General features: G+C 36.9%; 1 protein-coding gene across 4 annotated transcripts in view; it reads left to right on the plus strand.

The window, feature by feature from the left end:
- LOC127631586 (unconventional myosin-Ic-like) overlaps window positions 1-22,480 on the plus strand; it is a 56,735-nt gene that overhangs the window by 22,062 nt on the left and 12,193 nt on the right. For 3 of the 4 annotated variants that reach the window (XM_052109819.1, XM_052109820.1, XM_052109823.1), the window contains 13 exons: window positions 11,988-12,143; window positions 12,553-12,668; window positions 15,038-15,236; window positions 15,680-15,760; window positions 16,417-16,596; window positions 17,653-17,751; window positions 18,948-19,061; window positions 19,219-19,290; window positions 20,806-20,925; window positions 21,177-21,256; window positions 21,425-21,530; window positions 21,885-21,965; window positions 22,054-22,145. In XM_052109819.1, coding sequence (XP_051965779.1) covers window positions 11,988-12,143; window positions 12,553-12,668; window positions 15,038-15,236; window positions 15,680-15,760; window positions 16,417-16,596; window positions 17,653-17,751; window positions 18,948-19,061; window positions 19,219-19,290; window positions 20,806-20,925; window positions 21,177-21,256; window positions 21,425-21,530; window positions 21,885-21,965; window positions 22,054-22,145 — 1,496 coding nt within the window. Of the gene's footprint in view, window positions 1-4,355; window positions 4,611-11,987; window positions 12,144-12,552; window positions 12,669-15,037; window positions 15,237-15,679; window positions 15,761-16,416; window positions 16,597-17,652; window positions 17,752-18,947; window positions 19,062-19,218; window positions 19,291-20,805; window positions 20,926-21,176; window positions 21,257-21,424; window positions 21,531-21,884; window positions 21,966-22,053; window positions 22,146-22,480 lie in introns of those variants that run through there. The other variant, XM_052109821.1, reaches the window with a different exon arrangement.

Here is a 22,480-nt window from a genome sequence, read left to right on the forward strand (position 1 = left end):
CCAAAAAATTGAAGTTGATGAAGAAAAACGTTTATATTGGTTCAACAAAGCCTTGCCTGAAAGTAAAAATGTAAAAAAATATATATTTTTTTTTTAAAGCCAACAGGTGTAATGGTTATTAGATCTTGAGTATTTACATAAGTAAACACAATATGATGAGTGATTTCAAATTTGAAAGTCATGTAGTTGCTAAGGTGTTCTGGGTGGTTGCCAGAGGGCTGCTAGGCTGTTGCTAAGGTGTTCTTGGTAATTGCTAGGCTGTTGCTATGGTGTTCTGAATGGTTTCTAGGGCATTGCTTAATGGTTTCTAAAAAGTTTTGGGTGGCTGCTAGGGTGTTGCTAAGTGGTTGCTAGGCAGTTTTTAGACGGTTGCTAAGCTGTTCTGGGTGGTTGCTAGAGAATTGACAGATACAGATTGATAAAGGCTTTGTATGTTTACATTTGATCTGTTTGACATTTGGAGGTTAACCTCACAAGCATGTTCATGGGGGTTGCTAGGGAGTTGCTAGGCATTTGCTTATCTGTTGATAAGGTATTCTGAGTGGTTGGCATTGCTAAGACGTTGCTCTTAGGCAGTTGTTAGAAGCTTGATAAGCGGTTCTGTGTGGTTGGTAGGCATTTTCTGGGTAGTTGCTAAGGTGTTCAGAGTGGTTGCTTGGCAATTGCTAAACAGCTGCTAAACTTTTTTGAACTTCTAGGTGGTTGCTAGAGAATTTTTTCAGACTTATGAAGCACTTGAATTTACATTGCATTTGAACTGTTTGACTGTTGTAGTTTTTCCCCCACATCACAAGCATTCATTGTAGGTGTATGGGATTTTCAGGGACTTTTGACCACCCACTACAGGTCAAGTGCAATGAAAGACTGATCAGTTCTTAGAAAATAAAGAAAAATACTAATTCAGAAAATGCTGAAAGAACTGTGCCAAGGTAGGTGGAATCTGTAGGAGTAGTTGCAGTCAGAAGATATCAATGAAGGTCTATGCAATTTTAGGCCTGTTTAAAAGTCCACTATGAGAAAACCGTAAGTGTGTTTGTCTCGAGACACAACTCACATGACAAGACATGGAAGCATGTCCCAATATGTCCCCTTAACCTATTGTCTTTCTAGAAGTATGTACTTTCTCAACAGCAAAGTACACACCTTAAGGCTTTTCAGACTTGAAATCATTAACATGTAACGTGCTTATTTGCATATTTCCGGTGTTGATAACAACGATTGGACGAATACAGCTTGCGACAGATATGCAACCTGTCAATGGAAATGCTCAGCTCTTCTGTGGAAATGTCGCCAAGCAAATCAGCTCTGTTTGTCTTTCGTCTTCTGAAATATGCCACGAAAACACGGTCTCTTAATCTCGCCAGTTATCGCGTTTGCTACAAGTGTTCGACGCTTTACTGGTTTCCCTCAGACGCAGAACGTAAGCCGCTTGTGAAAGTTTCAGTGATGGTACAAAGCACATGAATATTTAATGAGGTAAGTACCGAGGCTTTATAGGATTGGTTGTCTGTTGCTAAACAACTTTGAAACATTCCAACACTGCATCGTTTCACACTGTACACCTTTGGCTCCACAACATGAGGCTAACCCCTCAAAGCGGTGCTAACCCTGCTCTGAACCAGGGTTTAACTCTGGGTAAAAATCCCCGGTGCTAACCCCCTTTTGAAATTGCAAGTATGAAATGTTGCTTTACCCAGGGTTAAAAGCGAGGTTTAGAATGAGATGACCCGGGGTTATGCATAGTGTGAAAAGCCCTTTTTAGTGCATAGTATACGTGTGTGAATTGGGAGGTAGCAAATAAGAAGATTTTGCACACAGAAGTATGTATTCCGCAGATTGAGTTATAGAGAGAAATTAAAGGATAGGGGCCTAAAAGTGGCCAACATGAGAAAAGAGGGTGAGAACACGACAAGCATGCATGCTGGGGAAAATAGCCACAGTTTCCATTTCCCACGGATGTCATTTGACCATTCTAAAGACGAGAACCCCTCACATAACAAAAATAACCTCTGTAAGTGTTAGTTTCTCTGCAAGAAGGCCATGTGAGGATGTGCGATGTACTATTCTAGTGACCTTTAGTGTGACTTTGAGCCCACAGAGTCTTGGACAGTTCTTCAAAATTATTTTGAGGTTTTCATACTTCTATCATTGTACTCGCACTCATGTTGTTCCAAACCTGTATGATTTCTTCCATGGAACATAAAAGGAGATTTTGAAGAATGCCCATGAAAGATTGGTTTTGGGTGAATAGGCCTAAATGATTCCTGAACAATTCCTGCCTTTTTTTTTTTTTTCAGTAGAGCTTTGCACTGTCATATTTCGCTCAGTTCTGTAGCAATGTACAGTAAGGTGGAGCACTGTTAAATGTTATTATTGCCAGAGATCAAAGGAACGCAAGAAGTCACGTTTTGAAAGATGTACATGATCAAAGCGACCTGAGAGATCAAACAATGGGATGATTTTGAACCGTTGTTTGTGTATCCTGTTTCGTGGACAACATTGTAATCCATTGACCGCAGCTGCTCATCATAAATTCATAAAGTTTTTATTGTACACATACTGTAATGATAGCAGGGCATGTACAAAATTGAAATTAGTTTTGTAGACAAATATAAGTTGTCCCTACTTATTTTTTTCTTAACAAAGCTTCTTTTTTCCCCAATGACCAGATAGTGACGAAAAGCATGCGAAAGCCAGAGTTCTCTTACATGCTGGTCCTGTAATGTCAGTGTTCCTAGGTAATAGATAGAGCACGAGAAAGCTGCTCACACTGTCTGGAAAATATTACTCCGGTTCCAGCAGGCGGGGTCTCTGATTCAGCTGGCATATGTGGGAGAAGGAGCATGCGGGAGTGAGAGATTGATAGCAGAGACAGAAAATAGGAGGATTTATTAGCATACATACTAACCCCATGTCTATACTGCAACTTTAACATGACATACTGCTGTTCTCAGATATTATAGAAAGCCTTAACAAACCTGGTTGTGTAGTTCATTTCAGAGATCTATGCAGAATTCTATAATTGTCCAGTAGAGGGCACTACTCTGTATGAGCATTTGTTATGATCTTGCATTTTACGTTTCCATTTCACATAATCTATTGCAGAGCAGTTTTATTCAAAGTGACTTTAAGTGCATTCCAGGTTTACATTATTACTATGCATGTTCCGTTGGAATCGAACCAATGACCTTGGCATTGCTAGCACCAGTTGGGCTACAGGTAACTTGGTTAAAGGAATAGTTCAGCCAAAAATGAAAGTTCTGGCATCAGTTTCTCAACCTCTTGTTGTTCCAAACCTGCATGGCTTTCTGCTGACACTCTCTCTCTATCTCTGTAAGTAGTCATTAGCAGCCAATTTTTCAAATCGTCTTGTTGATGATTAGCAGAAAGCTTTCATAAGATTCTTGCCCCTCCGAAAATTCTCAGCTGTATAAATACAGCAGTCTTGGTCTTGCTGTTCTTTTTATCTGTTCTATGTCTTTCTATTGGTTATTATCAAACAAAGCAAATGGGTATAAATCAGACCTATTGATATAGTTGTATGTTAAAGTTATATGTACATGACACCAGGCTATAAACTCAAAGTGTACCACCATAATTACAAGTGAATGTGACCTGTGCACTGCAAAGTGCACATGGCCCATTTGTCTTTTTCTTGCAACTGAGCCAAGACTGAGCACATCAATCTTACCTCCTTGGCATTTCCCTATCTGAGATCTGCCTCACATCTGCTTCAGCTTGCACTATGATGGGTGGGGGGAAGAAGTAGTGGGCCAAGGCAGGAAGAGAAGGAAAATTCACTTGGCATAATCGCTAGTTTCATTTCATAATTTCATCCAAATCTTAACGCTAGTTCTGTAGCTTTCCAAAGATCTGAATATCAAATCTATGAATCCCGGAGTCTGTCAGCATGAGATGGCATGTTTTCATACTTTTTTCCCTTTCATTTTGATGGTTGTGTGTGACTCGTGTCCAAATGTATGTATTTTGTCATTTAAAGGGATAGTTCACCCAAAAATGTTTTTCCAAACCTGTAAGCCTTTATTTCTGTGAAACACAGAAGTGTGCTAGTCTCACTCATCCTTTACATTCCTTTACATTGCATTTACATTACATCTTTTTTCCATACAATGAAAGTGAACAGTGATTGAAACTAACATTCTGTCAAACATCTCCTTTTGTTTTCCATGGAAAAATATTTTTTGGTGAACTTTCCCTTAAGTATTTTCACAGGCTGTTTTTTAAGGGCAGGCGCATAAAGGGCTACTACAGGGGGCCCGAGTTTTAGCTTTCACTGTAAATCCCATTGCAGGAGGACGGAGCAAACCAGCCAAGGGAGGCAAAGAAGGGGGAGTGTGTCACTTTTCAGAAGTACTGATGACTGACTCGTGCCCCTGTAGGCAGTGAGGGGGAAGAGAGAGGAGAGGGAGAGACGTAAAGAAAGAAGCTGAAGAAATGGCAGCTGGGACACTCCCACACATGGATCTGAAGTTAAAATAACAAGCGTGGCACACTTTTTCAAATGAGGGGCGTTGTTTTGGACATTTAAATCATTTATACAGTTACAGCAGCAGTCTGGGAAGAACGCAAAGATGAAGTATAGAGCCATGGTAAGAACCACAGCACATTATATACTAAAAAAAGCCAGCTGGGACATTTCTGCAGTATCAGTATGGAGCTTATGGAAAGTGAAATATGTGGTTGTGCAAAGTCATAGAAAGGAGATTGGGAGGGGTCTGTTTGTCTATTTAGTTTTGCGTTTAGATTATGTAATGATTGGCTAACATGAATTGAATGCAAGTGAACACATCACATGGAATATATACATTAGTAGTTGACCAATAACTGCAGATATCAATAACTAGTGAGTGTGGTAACCAATTGCTATATGTAAAAGCAGAAATGTATCAGCATTATCCATTGACTATGCAGTGGAAAGTGTCTTACTATAAAGCTTTAAAAGGACCTAAAGTATCATAAAGGTAGTCCATGCGACTCATGCGTCATATTAAAAGTCTGAATGCATATAAAATATGTTCTTGTAAGAAACAACCCAAAAAGGTCATGTTTCAGTGAAAATCTTGGCGTCATTTGCATGTTTCTGAGCGCTATGAGAAAAGCTTGTTTACAGTGGCTTGCATGTTCGTGTGAGAACTTGCATTGTTTTTAACACCTATTGTATAAAAAGGGGTTTTGAGTAAAGGGCTTTGGAAAAACATGAGTGTGAGTAAATTATGACAGAAATGTAATTTTAGGTGAGCTATTCTTTTAATAATGAGTCACTTACATTGTAGACCCAATAAAGCCAATTATGTTGTCTAGTTTTGTGCTGCCACCAAAAATAGTTTCATACAAAGCCAAAACAGGATCAACCATTGGCAACTTTTCTGAAACGTAACTTAGACAAGCTGCTATACAGTGAAGCGCCTCAGTGATGTTATTGTTAATTTCATATTAAAATATATATTAGTGGATTGGGAGTTTGTTGATCTTATTAGTCCCTTTCAGGCCTGTACATAAGGACTGTTAGTATCTATGTTTATGCAATAGTGCCGTCTAACAGTTTAGCAATCTCTGTATTAGAACCAGCAGTCACTGTTGAATTCCTGGCTAGAAGGAGAGTGAGAGAGATTATGAAACTGCCATCTGTCATCCGCCCTTCTACATTTCTTCCTGCCTGTGTCATCCTCAGCCTTCTTCTGATAGTCAACAGTAACTTCAACAACAATTACACAGGACAAGAACCTCAGTGTATGAGTTTTGAGTTTTGCCGGTGTTGTCCCTGGCCTTTTACCTTTCATATACTCAATGCTGTCATACTATGATAAACTACGGCTGTCATTTGCCAAGCATCATTTCACATTCAAATAAACACACCTTGTGGTCCGTAGTAGTTTTGTTATGATCGTGTTTCATATCAACTTTGGGAAACATTTGCTCATAAGCAAATAACTTCTGAGGTTTGATGAATTTGTGACATCATCAGGTATTAGGTAAGGAGGGATTGCAGCATGCCTTTGTGTTACACTTTCCAGTTTCACCCGAATTTGCAATAAGTGGCTATAGAGCACTCCAAGCAGGAAGATGCAGATCTCAGGCAGAGGAAATTAAGTTTACACAGTGGCATGTTGCTCTGAACGGCTGAGGAGATAAGGACAGCTCTAACTTTACACTGTTTGGCAAATTTGGACACATTTGACTGAATTTTGTTTGTCCTGATCTTAAAAACATTTTGACCTAAATGCTTATGCTTAAAGTTTAAAATTAGTTTTATAGATTGTACCTATGTTTAACTTTCTTCACAAAGCTATTATTTTTATTTAGTTGGACTGGAAAGTGATGCCATCAAGAACAGCCAACATGTGTCCAACATATAACTCTTTCAATGCTGTTTAAAAAGCATCCCAACTTTTGACCTTTAGGGACTATGATGACTGGACAGAAAATAACATAAGAATTCAACTGTATAAGAGAGCCCTGCTGACTCAAGTTAGCATTATACAGTTGTCCTGATTTGTGCTCTTCAAATGCCCTCTGTATATGAATGCCTTGCATTGTCTGGCAGGCTGGAATGAAGTATAGTCGGTCACTTCATATCATCTCCAAGTCAAAGAGTGTGTTTGAAAGTGAGTTTAAGAGTTTAGCATATGGATGGGTGGGTACTCCGGAGCATATGATGTAAGACTCTTCACCTGTTTAGGGAGAGCGAGTCACACCTGTCTGTCAACTTTCCCCCTGGAGCTTGACACCCACCAGCTGACTTTCCAAACCAACACACAGACCCTTGAACAAGGACATCCATCGCCTCAGCAGTCCAGTGTGAATTACAATGCCACCCATGGAATTTCTCACCATCTGAGAAGCAGTAATTAATGGAGGATTGTAAGGCATCTTCTTATGAAGATTTATCGATGAAAGTGGTATAATTAAAAGATTGTCTTATGTGGAAAGCACGCATTAAGGCCTATGCCAGTGTTTTGACTTGGAATTGACTATGTATGGATCAACATTTTCTGCTCCCTTTAGGGGCTGTTCACACTGAATATGTTTTTGCATTTTCTCTCATCATTTCATGTTTTGCATCTTTTTTTTTTATGTAAACAGACATTGTTTTTTAGATGCCGTGTCAAAGTCTTTAGACAAGTGCATTCTATTCTGTTGGCTATGCTGTCTAGCATGTTTAGCGGAGAAAAAAATAACTGTCTAAATGCCCCCTATGATGTCAGTTTCATGACCATCAATAAGCTCTAAATTATTAAAATGCAAAACAGCGTAAAAGTTGCTTAATGGTATATTTAAAAAAGCTCTAAAAAGTACGCTTTGGAAAAGTGCTAAAATGACCAACCACCCCCTACTCCCCCGACTAGCTGCAGAAACCTAATCTGCAGGCGTTTGACCTTTTTTCACTTCTTTACAAAAAAAAAAAAAAATTAAGAAACCCAGAGCAACCCCATGTTCCTCATTACACTTGTCATCATTACTGTTTAATGTTGTGGGAAGCCTCTATGATTTATGCTTCTATCCTCAGTTTTAATCTAGCCGTGGCTATACTCTGTATGTGTCTCCACCCCTTGTACATTCCTTCTCAAGAACAGAAGAGAAAGGAAAGGTAACTAGTGAGCCAGATGACTCAATCTAGATGGAAATAGTTGGTAAACCTCAAAAAGCTCAAAATCATAAGCAAGCAGTCAATAATTTATTTTCTTTTCCACCATTCTTATTCCTGACGAGGACGGGAGGAACTTTGCAGATTTCTAGGAATGTGCCCTTTAGACACTGCCTTCATTAATTATGGAAATATGCACAACATTCTACTGTTATACAGGGAGTTTTGCAAAAAAAGTTACACTCATGGTTGTATTATTATTCCCGTCCTTAGAAAAATAAAAATAATATTCTGGGTTCAAGCCAATTTAAGCTCAGTCGTTTAAAAAAAAAAAGGAATGTTAAATGAGGCACTTACAATGGAATGGAAGTGAATGGGGCATATCCATAAACATGCAAATACTTAATATAATGCAAGTGAATGGTGACCAGAACCAGAACAAAGTCAGCATAAAAATATTTTCTACTAATCCAGTGGGTAAAGTGGGTAAATCCATTATTTAGAAGGGATATGCAAAAGTGTGGGTGAGAAAAGGATCAACATTTAAGTTTTTTACCAAAAATCTACACCTTTGACCAGACCAGTAGGTGGCAATGTGCATGAAGAATGCATCGTGGTCTCATGAAATTTACGTGAGCATTGCAAAGTTTTTTCAAAACTGAAATGATGTGCTTCATTACACGTTTGGCTGCAGTTTTAAAGTAAAATGTCCAGCAGGGGGCACCAAAACTGAGTGAAATGAGGTTGTAATCAGACAAGTTTTTTAAGGTTAAGTTTTACAAAACAGACATCCTTACCTTAACCAACACCTAACCCTAACCGATAGTGTTTTAAAATGCAAAATTCGAGAGAGGAAAAAACCCCCACATCATTTCATGTCACATAATGTCTATGGCTGGACTCGAACCATGGCTGCCAATTCCAAAGTCCAATTCTCTATCAGGTGATCTACCAAGTAACCTAACAGTATAGGAATAATTTTGTATATGTAGGTGGGTCTGTAATACAAGTATTAAAATGTTTTGTTTTTCAAATAATGTGGTAAAGTAAAAGTGTTTTGTTATCATAACATAGCAGGGGGTGACAGCAATTGTACTTATGATTTGTGTGACTGATTAAACCACACAGTTGTTGTAGTGCCTCTAGTGTTCATTTCACCAGGAAACTGCAGCGAAACATGTATAGTAAAAAAAAGACTTAAACATTAATCATATTGCTTCAATATGCATGGATTAATGCACTGGAGACTTGTGGATTACTTTTACCCTGACTTTATGTGATTTTTGCATTTTCAAATTTCTGGTCACTATTCACTCACATTGTATGGACCTACAGAGCTGAAGTATTCTTTTAAAAATCTTCATTTTTGTTCTGCTGAAGACAGAAAGTCATACACATCTGGGATGGCACAAGGATGTGTAAATTATGAGAGAATTTTCATTTTTAGGTGAACTATCCCTTTAATTCAGTATATCGGAGCCGGTATAGTTTTAGGAATCAGATCGTTGCGTTCCTACTAATCACGATCTTAATTTGAATGATCCTATATCGATTCTCTCATGATCAGTGTTTTAATCTATGCCTTTATATTAGCTCTGTATGTTTATCAGCAATGGCCAAAATACATAGATTTATGCAAATGGAAAAAATAATTGCACCTGGAGGATTGTGACCGTGCACGCTATCCACTGCCACTGATAATAGTGATCAGATAATTATATAATAATTGAAACAGGCCTGTTGACAATGAGTCAAGGTCTCTGAAAGACCAAATTATTCCTTGTAGATATGAATACCTCAAGCAGGTAACGTTCAGATGTATTCATTAATTTTATTGACCAAATTAGTTTTGATTTAGTCTCTTGGCATTAGATTACCTGTGTGTAATAAATACTGTCAGTTTATTAATTAGGGTGCCATTCTATCTCAAACTCTACTCATCAATAACTCTCTGTAGTTCCAAAAACGTTATAGATGATTGACAAACCGCTCTGAATGTCATGGTAATAATGAGTATTTATGCACAGATATGTCAACAAAGGAAAAACAAATCCGTATTGCATAAACTCTGACTTGATGTTAGTGGCTTCAGTGGAAATGTTCTGTCAAGGGTTGGACAAACTCTGATTGAGTTGGCCAACAAATGATGTCATGGTCTGTCTGGTCTGCAGGTTTTGTTTTGAATATGACACCATCACTGGTGTTTACTGTCTGTTTTGTGTCACTGCTATAGAATACTCTCACGGAATGTGGGACTGACTGTCTGCACTCTTATGTTCAAGTGACTAAATATCTTTTTAGTGAAAAAATAAAGGCAGCCCTCTTTTTTTTCCTTTTTTTTGGGGGGGGGGGGGGGGTCTAATTATTGGAGCAGCCCAGGGCATGGAAGTGGTGGTCGCATGCAGTTCCTGGGAACATATGGTGGAACAATTTATTTGTACTTGCTAAGGCAAGAAAAACTATTACTATTGCTTTTACATGGGATTAGGGTTAAAAGAATAGTTCACCCAAAAATTCACTCATCATTTACTCACCCTCATGCTGTCCCAGATGTGTATGAATTTCTTCTTCAGAACACAAATGAAGATTTTTAGAAGAATATCTCCTGGATCCTTTAGGGCCATACAATGTAAATGAATGGTGACCAGAACTTAAAAGCTCCAAAAAGCACATAAAGGCACTTAAGGCAGCATAAAATTTATCTATATGACGCCAGTAGATAAATCCAAATCTTCTGAAGCAATATGCTAGGTGTGGTTGAGAAACAGGTCAATATTTAAGTCCTTTATTACAATAAGTCTCCAATTTTGACCAGCCTCATCGAGTAGGTACCGATATGCATGAAGAATGTGAATTGCTAAAAAACAAAAGAAGAATGTGGAAGTGATAGTTGAGATTTATAGTTAAAAGGCCTTAAATAATGATCTGTTTCTCACCCACACCTATTATATCACTTCTAAAAACATGGATTTATCCACTGGAGTCATATAGATAACTTTTATGCTGCCTTAAGTGCCTTTTATGTGCTTTTTTGAGCTTCAAAGTTCTGGTTTTTTGAGGGGTGGCAACATATGGCAGACTTATATATACTTAATTTAATCACGTTTATCACAATTTGATGAGAAATGGTATGTACACACTACAAAAGGGCACAGGCTGCCATTTACAAACTCATACAGACAAACTTAATCTCATGCAATCAATGTCTTGCATTTGAGGTATAAGTGACCATACAATGTGATCTCACTTAATAGGAGATAGAAGTATGATTGAAGTAAGGGCATTATCACCGGAAAGGCATTAAGGTAAGACACCGGTGATGACAGGCAGATGTGTGAGAGGGGAAGCAAACACACGCAGCATTTGTACAAGCATGTGGCGTCATCTCGTGCTGCATTCAGTGCAGTCGGACATTGGAGATTTGCGCTCGTAAATTGTCAAATTGGCCATAACTTTGAATACTTTGCTGCCAACTGGGATGGTAGCAGGGGTGGCAAGGTATTCTTTTAGGGTGGCATTTGCCATGAATTAACAAAAAAAGAATAATATTTGAATTATGATCAGATTGAAACACAATACAATGCATTCAAATGTGATTTGGACCTCATTTGTGAAAACCGTATTGTTCCATGTTGTTGTTTGCTGTTCAGTTTGCATAACAGCAGTGCAGTAGGAAATAGATATGCAAAAAGGAGAAGAGAATGATGTAAGTAAGGTGGTGTTTTTGTGTTAATTTGGGTGGAGATCTTGATAGGTTTTCGTTGATGTATTTAGAGATGTGATTTTGGTGTGAAAATTGATCCATAGTAACTTCTTGTTTTCTTGTAAATTGATGGAATCTGTCTAATGACAGAAAACACAAGTCTGAACCACTATTAAAATGTATTGTGGTGGTGTTACGTATTAGATGGTAATATGTTGGTTCTTTGATTTATGGCACTATATGTTAACCATCTTTATATGCGACGGTATAAACATGGTACATGTCCAAAAACATAGTATTACCATTTTAGATCACCAAAAACATTGGAATAATGTAATAATAAGGTACTTTTTGGTACTTTGTTTATTAGTTTGACACTGATCAATTCTAAGATTGTGTCTTGCCATGGTACTATGGTGGTCGACTTGCCGGTGTGAAAATCACAGTGCAAGCAGTCCTTATGAAACATGAAATGAGATTAAAATGAGCTGAACTCAGTGCAGATATGAAATGGGAGGGGCAGTGATGGAGTGTTGTTGGGAGTTTATTCTGAAGGCTTTCAGAGGGCCTTGACATTCTGTGTGTGTTGCTGTGCTGATATCACCTTACACTGCAACGCGTCTGGAGGCTTTAGGTATGAGACTATATCTCACTTCTGGTTCTCTGGTTTTCTTACAGACTGTGGGCAGTGACGGAATCCGGGTGACGATGGAAAGCGCCCTGACTGCCAGGGACCGGGTGGGCGTCCAGGACTTTGTCCTGCTGGAGAACCACACCAGTGAGGTGGCATTCATCGAAAACCTCCGAAAACGCTTCAAGGAGAACCTCATTTATGTAAGAGCTGTTGATCTTCTGTTTTAAAGATGATTCAAATTATGTTAGCCTACACAATATTGCCTCTGGGTAGCAAACTAATTTTCTTCACTTTGCAAGCACATGATGGCAATAAAATGGTTAACAATGATGGGGTGAATATAAATATATTATATACTGTATATTTCAATCACACTTCATCCTGCTCTAGAGAACTCCCCTCAAAATAATAATAATTATTATTATTATTATTATTATTTGATGGGTAAAGTTGTTCAAATTTGTTAGTGAATGAACTTTATTTTAAAACATATATATGATTTGTGTTTTAATGATTTGCTTGACTGTTTTGGTTGCCTGAGGGCAATATTGTGTGAATAACCGTTTTAGTTCTGTTTGTCACATGAACATCTCTTTTTCTCTCTCACAGACATACATTGGTTCAGTGCTGGTGTCGGTGAACCCCTACAAAGATTTGGAGATATACACCAAGCAGCACATGGAGCGATACAGGGGTGTAAATTTCTATGAAGTCTCACCTCACATGTAAGCAACCACCAAGTCATAATAATCCTCTATTGTGTATCAGAGGTCCAAAATCCACTCTACAAAACATGTGCTATGAAATACAATATTTTTTAAACCTGAGCCACACTTGTATGAATGTCATTGCATTCGATAACAAAGTATAATTCCAAAAAGTGCCATTTATTTTAAAGAAAGATAACACAAGAACACTTTTCAAGCAAAACATTTCACTAAAAGAAATGAAAAAACAGCTCTTTCTGGTTGTCTAACTGGTTGGAACATATCCATAGTTAATGTGATAAACAAACATCGACTTTAAGTGATCTTGGGACCAGTTTGTTTGAAGTAATCACAAACATTTTTTTAAAATGTATTCATTTTAAGTGTGGTTTAAGTATCCAAATGTGTTTTGGGGCCACTGTTCTATGGACCAGGTGGGGCTTGTCTCAGAAGTTTACTGTTTGCCCTCTCATTATTAGCTGCTAAATAAGGAGTGAATTCCCTCAGAATCGGTGTGAGAATGTTGAGTGGAATGAACTGAAGTTTTGCTATCGTAACATTCAGTAACGTTTATCTGTGGTCTGTGTGTGTGAGGGAGCTTTTCGGTCTGCTGGGATGGAAAGGCAGAGGAGTAGAGGTGATGTGAACTTTAAGGCAGATGGCAATAAATTGCTTTACCAAGGTTCTCATCTCACAGTGATAGCAGACTTGTAAATGTGATGAAAGCGTTATCTCAGCTCTAATACAGGCTGAACAAATTCTGGGCCTCTGGTGTCACCCTGCTCTTTCCTCATTAAAATGATTGGCAACTCCTTCCTCACTCTGGGCATTTCCACTGTTTGTGCAACACCTAGTAGTCCATTTAACCCTTTCATACGTGCCCTCACACATATGTGACGGTTAATAACTGGGCCCGCATAGTAGCGTCACACATATGCGATACAAATCGGCTTTTGTGCTGACACCGGCTGAGCTGGTCCAAGCGCCTGTCATTTATATTCACTCAAAGAGAGACTCATACAGTCTTTTAAACCACAGAATAAGTTTATTTGATATACGTACATCCAACTCGTCACCAAAGTACCATGATAAAAAGTCTACAGCTCTAATACGCAGAGTCAATACATCAAACGTAATCATGCTGCCAAATGTTTACATTAGTAGCACAACACACACACACACACAATGTCTGAAAAGTCAAACAGTGCATATAGGCAAACCAGACTGCTGAGATTATTTGTTAATTCGTTTTTTTACATCTATAAAAACAAAAATAAGACAAATACTGTACAGCAGACATAACCCATTTGTTCACGTTTACTATATTATATACGGTATTCTTTTATTTTTTATTAAAATAAAATAAATATTCCTCTACATGTGCAACAATAACTCACTCCAATTAATTTAGACCATACTCATGAAAAGGTGAAGCTCTGCCAAAAGAATGTTATTTTAAAATTGAGAGAAGAAAAATCTTAAAATATTTTTTATATAACAAAGATATATTATCAGAAATGTTAAAAGTTGTATATTAATTAATTAAAATATGTGTATTTAACAATAAATTAATTATTATAATAATAAATATAATTTAATTACATAATTGTTTTAGTGTTATACTTGATTATTTAATTAATGTATTGAAATTATTAAAATTATTAGTTAAAATAATATTGTTATTAAATATTAGATTAATTGTATTATTAATATGATATTATTATTATTAATTTTAGTTTTTATTAAATACCTGCAATTGGAATTTATTAAATAAAATGGCTAAATATTAAAAATGTATTAGATTAATTGCTTAATTAAAGTAAATAGTATTTCATATGTAAAAATAATAAATGTATTTTCTTTTTAATTTAATAGCAATTTAATTTACTTTATATCATTTTGTTTTGTTAAAATTATTAAATGATTACAGGAAATTTATAATAATAATAAGAAAACTTAATTGATGCAATATTCGATGTTGTGTTTATATGTTTTATGATTTGGAATCAATAAAAATTGATAATAACAAAAAATAATAAGAATACTACTACTATTAATAATAATAATAATAAATTAAATATTAACATTTTTGCTTTATATATTTTAATTATTGCAATTATGAAGTATAAGTATGTGATTTATTGTGATTAATCACATGATTAATGAATTTTAAATACAAGTCATGCAATTTGAAGTAATACAAAATAAATCATTAAGATTTATTTATATTTAATCTGTTAAAATGTTTATTTATTTTAATTGTTTATGACTATTTTATTTACTTACAATACATAATTTTGCTTTGCTTATTAAAATCAATTGTTTATTGTATGTTGTTAAAATACATGATTAAGCATTAATGGTATGTGTATATATTGTCTGTTCAGTTATGCTGTGGCTGATAATGCATACCGCTCCATGCGTACCGAGAGGCGGGACCAATGTATCCTGATCTCAGGTGAGAGTGGTGCTGGCAAGACAGAGGCCTCCAAGAAGGTTCTGCAGTACTATGCCTTCACCTGCCCCGCCAATGAGCATGTGCAGAGCATAAAAGATCGCCTTCTACAATCCAACCCAGTGCTGGAGGTAAACATATACACAACAAACCTAATCCAACATGTCTTTTTCTTATCCTTCAAATGTCAACCTGCTGTGCGCTGTAATTGTTGCCCTGGACTGCTATCACAGCAAAAACACTCCAAATTACTGTCAGCAATGCCAAGGAAGAGAACAGAGGTTATTCTAAGCAGTGTGCAGCTCTGATTTCAGTAGAAACCTCTCAAGTAATTGTACAGCATGTTATTATCTGTGTTATAAGATTGGGGCATATATGAAGGCTTCTAAAAACAGAACGACCAAGATGGCCAGATGTTTTGCTTCTCTGTTATCTAGCAGTGTATGTGTGTGTGTCTAGTAGTGTGGAATCAACATTTGTGTACATGATTAATGCTTGTTTTCTGTATGCCAACATTTTCTCTTCTCCTTTTCCCCATCTTTCTCTCTTTTCCTTTCACCAATTCTTCTCTCAGGCCTTTGGAAATGCAAAAACATTACGTAATGACAATTCCAGCCGCTTTGGGAAATACATGGATATTCAGTTTGACTTCAAGGTGAGTTTTACCTCAGATAAAGTTGGTAGATGACATGACGTACTTTGATAAGTTCTGTGGTGTGACATGCTTTACTCCATCTAAAACTTCATTATGATTTTAAAGAGCATTTTACTAATTCTTTTATTATTATTATTATTAATATTATTGTAATGCATACAGCTTTTATGACATTAATTGAGTGACTAAATAGAATATTATTATATGTACTTTTAAATCACACTGCAGGAGCTTTTAAAATGAACAAGTGAAGGCAAAAATATTATTGAAAATGGTGGAAAAAACTGACTAGTTACAGGACCTAAAATATACACTTTCCCCTATACATTCATGTAAATTTTATAATCTTGATGTTGATAAAAAAAAATGGTAGTACACTGTTATGCATCAGCTACACAAGTAGCCACCCAAGTTATCAAGCATCAAGTGAAGCACATGCCTCAATTGTTGTGGTTCACCAGCAATAATGTGTTTTTGTTGATACACCTTTACCCCTACAATGTTCTCCTTGGGTTGGGTTTTTGGCCGCATCCACCTGCGTGTGTGTGTGTGTGTGTGTGTGTTTGTGTACGTGAAAAATATGCATGCTTGCACGTGCTTGTCAGAAACCCGTTGTTATCCCCTCTGCTTCTCGCTCCGGGTGTCCCCGTTGGCAGGGTGCTCCTGTGGGTGGTCACATCCTGAATTACCTGCTGGAGAAGTCTCGTGTGGTGCACCAGAGCCATGGTGAAAGGAACTTTCACATCTTCTATCAGCTGATTGAGGGAGGAGAGGAAGACCTGCTGAGGAGACTGGGCCTGGAGAGGAATGCCCAACAGTACCAGTATCTGGTGAAGGTTAGAGATAGACCTCATACACTTGTTATGATAAGAGCAGATGTCTAAAAAGAAATGAAAAGGAAGCTATTCATTCAACAGAAAACAATTATGCATTCTGATGCGCTTATATGGGATATGTAGGTTCGAATCTGGTTTGCGTTGTTTTCCAACCCCTTTTCCCCTTCTCTCATCCAAATAATTTCCTGTATCAATTCAAAACATGAAAAGACCAAAAAAAGAACGTTTAAGTTGGGCTGCCGTTGATTAATGTGAAAAAGAATAGGTTAAAAATTGTACGTAATTAATCATGCCCCACTGACCAGTACGTAAATTCTGTAAATGTGTTTTTACAAGGTGCTTCAACAGGGGGCAGTCTGCACAGGCTTTTTGAAAAAGTTTCAAACTTTTTAACATAAACTTTAACTTAAAGCAGCGTCCTAAACGCAGCCTTTATGATGCTGAAAACCATTGAGACGCATATATTTTATTTGTTTATTTTACAGGGACATATACACAGACCAATTATAATTATGTATGCAAATCATATTTATTTGGGGGCCTCTCTCAGCAAACATTGATACATGTGATTTAGTTGTGATTTTTTTTTTAAATTGCTGTGTCATAATTAATTTGATTTAACATGTTAATTGATTAACAGCCCTAATTCAATATGAAACTTTTTTTGATTGTACTTGATTGGATCATAAAAACTCAGTCAAATGGTTGGAAAGTAAGAGTGATTTGTGAGATCAGGCTAAAAAGGAAATTTGTTTCAGTGGCAGAGCAAATAATTACATTTTGATGACAGATTACAAAGACAAACTTATTTTTTTTTACTTAAAATAACGTGAACAAGAAGACCAGGAATGTGCATTAAGTAGTTTTGTAGTTAAGTTCAGCACATGCATTCATAGAAGACTCTTTTTGATGTAATCTTGTCCACAAACATGCAGGAATCTCCGTCTGTTCATTCCTCACGCTCCCCTGATGTTTAATAGAGGAAGTCAGTAGGAGTCCCTCCTCCCCCAGTTTCCTCTCTTTTGCTGAGTGAGCGTGTGTTTGTGTGTTTTTCAGGGTAACTGTCCCAAAGTGAGCTCCATAAACGACCGCAATGACTGGAAGTTGGTGAGGAAAGCCTTGAGCGTCATTGGCTTCACTGATGATGAAGTGGAGGTATGAGCAACCAACCAATCGCCAAATACAAACACTATATAGAATTAATCAACATTCTTCTGTAATTAACAGACAGCAAAAGTTTTTGCTCTATATCTGGGCACAGAGCCATAGCAAACTGTGTTTGTTTGCATGGTGTTATCTGAAAGATGGATCATTTGTTTTCTTGACAACACAAAGAGATGCTGATTGCCAACTCTTTAGTGGAGTCTTTCAATTTTAAAATATTTTAATAACTTGTTACCTGCTTGCAAAGCAGCTTGCTCATATGCAATATGTCAAGCCAAACAACTGATATGGTGTAAGCTGATAGGTCCTTTGATGTGTAATCAGGTAGCCAATCAACTTGTGTCCTCTCTCTTTGCCTAACATTTAAATTTGCTCCGTTTGCAAATACTCCGGTTTCAATGCTGCATGCTGCTAGAGTTTTCTCAAACTCTCCTCCTCCCCAGCTCCACTTGTATAGATATGCTACATGAGGATTGTATTTATGTCTAATTGTGCAGCAGCATGTCATACATGTCCGATGCGGCATGTCTTGTGTTTAATTGTGCAGCAGCAGCATGTCCACATTAGAGGATGGACAAAATATCAGTTTTACCGAATAATAGTTGCTTCCTGAAACTATCGCTATTGGCGGAAATCTATGACAATATTTCCCGATAAAATTTTTTATCATTTCAAAATAAGAGTCCCTGGTGTGTTTCGGGCTTGTTTATATTTAAAAGTCATGCATTATGCACCAAATCTTATTTTCTTTCTGGTTAATTTGGGGATTTTGTCCACCAAGACCAATACCAATATCCTATGAATATAAATCTTTTTGAGCGTTGTCATGAACTGTAAGTAAGCTATTTGTAGGTGGCTGTTCCTGAAATGTGTAAACAGTGTGTCTCTGTGGTGCAATCAAAGTATTGCTCTGTTTGTTAGAGCATCCCAACCAGCTCAACACTGCAAAACTGGCTCAACCAATGGCTTGAGTTGGGGGGTGGAACTATCTGTTAGGGTGACCAATGGGAGTCAGGGGGGAGTGGAAACCTGTTTGAAAACAATAATTATTTATGCCATTTCATTTAGTGACACTAGTGGCACAAAAAAACACTTATCTTTAGAATTACAAAGTTTAATTTGCAAGTTGTATTAAATATTTTTCAATACAACTCAGTTATAGCCCTTCCTTTTTTCTTTTTCTGCAGGAGCTTTTGAACATTATTGCCAGTGTACTACACTTGGGGAATGTCCAGTATGGAGGAGAGGACAGTGGCAATTCTTACATTACTACAGAAACACAGATAAAATACTTAGCCAGGGTATGTTTTATTTAAATCATGTGGTTATGGCTACATGTGCACAACCTCTGTGTTTAAACCTATAATGAAACTTTGTTACCTTTTCCTTAAATTTGTTGGAGACATTTTTGTGATGTTATTTTATGCTTGTTTTTTGTGTGTATTTTTAATATTGCAGTTATTAGGTGTGGATGGTTGTGTTCTGAAAGAGGCTCTAACACATAAAAAGATCAGTGCCAAAGGAGAAGAGGTATGTTCCTCTTTATTATTAATACATATTTATTAGTATTGTTCGCTAAGGCAAGCATTGCTATTAATATTCCTTTTTAACAAACCCCTAACCCTTGTATATAAATGTCTTTAGTTCCTTGTTTTTAGTTAAATCCTGTGGCTTTTTTAAGAAGAGGAGTGCAATTACCATTCAAAGTGATTAGACGTTTGATTTTTGTCTGGAGAACTATGCAAGGAGTGAAAAAATATCCCATAGTCTTGAATGAGGGACCCAAGCGATATCTATCGACGACACACTTGAAAATGTTTTAAATTAAGTCAGTCCAAAATCAGTTTTTAAAATAGATTTTTAAAATGTAGCTCTTATAATATTTTACCTTCATTTTGCCTTTGAAATAGCCATAGAAGCTGGCATAGCATTACAAATCAAATGCACAAACTATATCTAGCGACCAGAATGTAATAGAGGTTTTGAAGTGGGCTCTTTTAAAGGGAAAGTTCACCCAAAAATAAAAATTCTTATTTACTCACCCTCATGCCATGTCAAAAGTTTGACTTTCTTTTTTCTGCTGAAAACAAGCAACTGATTTTTAGAAGGATATTTCAGCTCTGTAGGTCCATACAATGCAAGTGAATTGTGGCTAGAAATTTGAAGCTCCAAAAAGCACATAAAGGCAGCATAAAAGTTATCCATATGATTTCAGTGGTTAAATCAATGTCTTCAGAAGTTATATAGTAGGTGTGGGTGAGGAACAGATCAATATTAATATATCAATAAAGTTATTTTCTACAATAAATCACCACTTTCATTTCCTCATTCTTATTTTTTTTTTTGGAGATTTGCATTCTTCGTGCATATCGTCACTAACATGTCGGGGTTGGTCAAAGGGTAGTGATTTATAGTTAAAAAAAAAGAAGAAAAAAAAAGGACTTAAACATTGATTTGTTTCTCACAAACACCTGTCATATACCTTCTGAATACATGGGTTTAACCACTAGGGTCATATGGATTACTTTTATGCTGCCTGTATGTGCTTTTTGGAGCTTCAAAGTTCTTGTGGCCATTCACTTGCGTTGTATGGACCTACAGAGCTGAGATATTCTTCTTAAAATTTTTGTTTGTGTTCTGCAGAAGAAAGACACATCTGGGATGGCATGAAGGTAAGTAAATGATGAGAGAATTTTCATTGCTGAGTAAACGATTCCTTTAACTTGAACCAGTAAGTGGCAACATGCTGTAAGCCACTTGGAACACCAATACATTGGTAACCACCCACAACACATTTACATCATGGTATTGAGTTTTGCACAGACAAGACTTAAGATTTTCTTCAAGAAATGTAAATAATTTGTTCATTTGGGTTTTTTTTTTAAACTTTTGCAGTTGTTAAACAGTTTTTTTTTCTCAGATATTTAGGCAGGCTATATATTTTGTCAGTCTATTAGAGGGTTCATAGAAAAGTTTAAAATATGTACAGTATCTCTTATGTTTTTTTTTGGAATGTTTCCCATTATTCCACTGTTTGTGTTGCAGCTAATGAGCCCCTTGAATCAAGAGCAGGCCGCCTCAGCACGAGATGCCTTATCTAAAGCCATATATGGACGTACTTTTTCTTGGCTGGTCAACAAAATTAATGACTCACTGGCCTTGAAGGTATGGTGGCAGTGTCATTCCATTGTTTGATCTGGCCCATGGCTTTGCAAAAACTCTGACCGAAGCCATCTGCTAAATGTAAATATTTGGTGCCTCCTTGTGGAGAAGCCCTACAAATGGCACACCACTGATTACTTCAGTTTTCAAAGGGTGTTATTGGAGCATGTTCTTGCCATATGATGTTACACTCTGTGTATGGTTAGTCTAAACAACATGTTGTTGAACATTCCTGTGGTTTTAATTTCTCACAGGATGATTCATTCAACAGTAAAAATGCCTCAGTAATCGGTCTGTTGGATATCTATGGTTTTGAGGTCTTCCAGAACAACAGGTAGCGTGAATGTTCTTTCTTTTGCTTGGGTTTTTGGTTATACAAGGAACATGTAATTTAGCTGGCAGTATAATTTTGCATCTACAGTGTATGTCTTCATCTTGTTTAACTTTTAATCTGTAAAACATCACATTTTATATTTTTTCATCTGTCTGTCTGTCTGTCTAGTTTCGAGCAGTTTTGTATCAACTATTGTAATGAGAAGCTGCAGCAGCTCTTCATTGAACTGACTCTGAAGTCAGAGCAGGAGGAGTATGAATCCGAGGGAATCACGGTAAGAATTCCTTCTCACACACACAAACATACAGCTCATCATTTGTGACTCATGTGCGGGGTGGTGGAATGGGGTCTTACCCACAGCTCAAAAGGCATATTATAGGCAAACATGTGTTGTGGGCTTTGTTTTGTGCAGTTAATATGGTAATGCTGACCTCTGACAGTGCCAATAAAATATTATGACACTAACACTGTTAAAGCCTGCTTGTGGCCATGATATGTGGGTGAGCTGGGAATGCACTTGATTTTGGATTCCTTAAATTTTAATGGAAAAAATACCACCACAAATGTTGAAAGTTTTACACTTATTGCAGAAGCAGTAATGTTGTTTTTTGTTGTTGTTGTTCTCTAGTGGGAGCCTGTGCAATATTTTAACAACAAGATCATTTGTGATCTTGTGGAGGAGAAGTTCAAAGGAATAATTTCCATCTTGGTGAGAATGCTCTCTTAGAACTTTCATCAGTGACATCATAGTTCAGTTTAAACATCTTAGGCTTAAAATTGCTCCTCTCTCTCTGCAGGATGAAGAGTGTTTGCGACCTGGAGATGCCAGTGACATCACCTTCCTGGAGAAGCTGGAGAATTCTGTTGGTGGTCACGCCCACTTCCTAACGTCAGTCACAACACTTTCCCTTTGGCTTTGTTCAGACAGGCAGAAAAATCTGATTTCTCTCTCTTTTTTTTTTTTTTTTTTTTTTATAATACAAATCTTATCAACTAGGGAGCAAAAAACCCCCACATGAAATACAAACTAGATCCAACTGTATGTGGTTCAAAATGTGTTAATCCAATACAATCTGTCTCAAGTCTAATGCTTCATTCCATTCAACTCAGTCGTAATTTCCATCTTCCTACTAGGAAAAGTGGAATGCCTCTTGTAGTCAGAATTCCAGCTTTTAAACTCGTGTGGATGCATGTGGGTTACGTTACACAAACATATCCGCATCC

The sequence above is a fragment of the Xyrauchen texanus genome, chromosome 38, assembly GCF_025860055.1.
Source record: "Xyrauchen texanus isolate HMW12.3.18 chromosome 38, RBS_HiC_50CHRs, whole genome shotgun sequence".
Taxonomy (NCBI): domain Eukaryota; kingdom Metazoa; phylum Chordata; class Actinopteri; order Cypriniformes; family Catostomidae; genus Xyrauchen; species Xyrauchen texanus.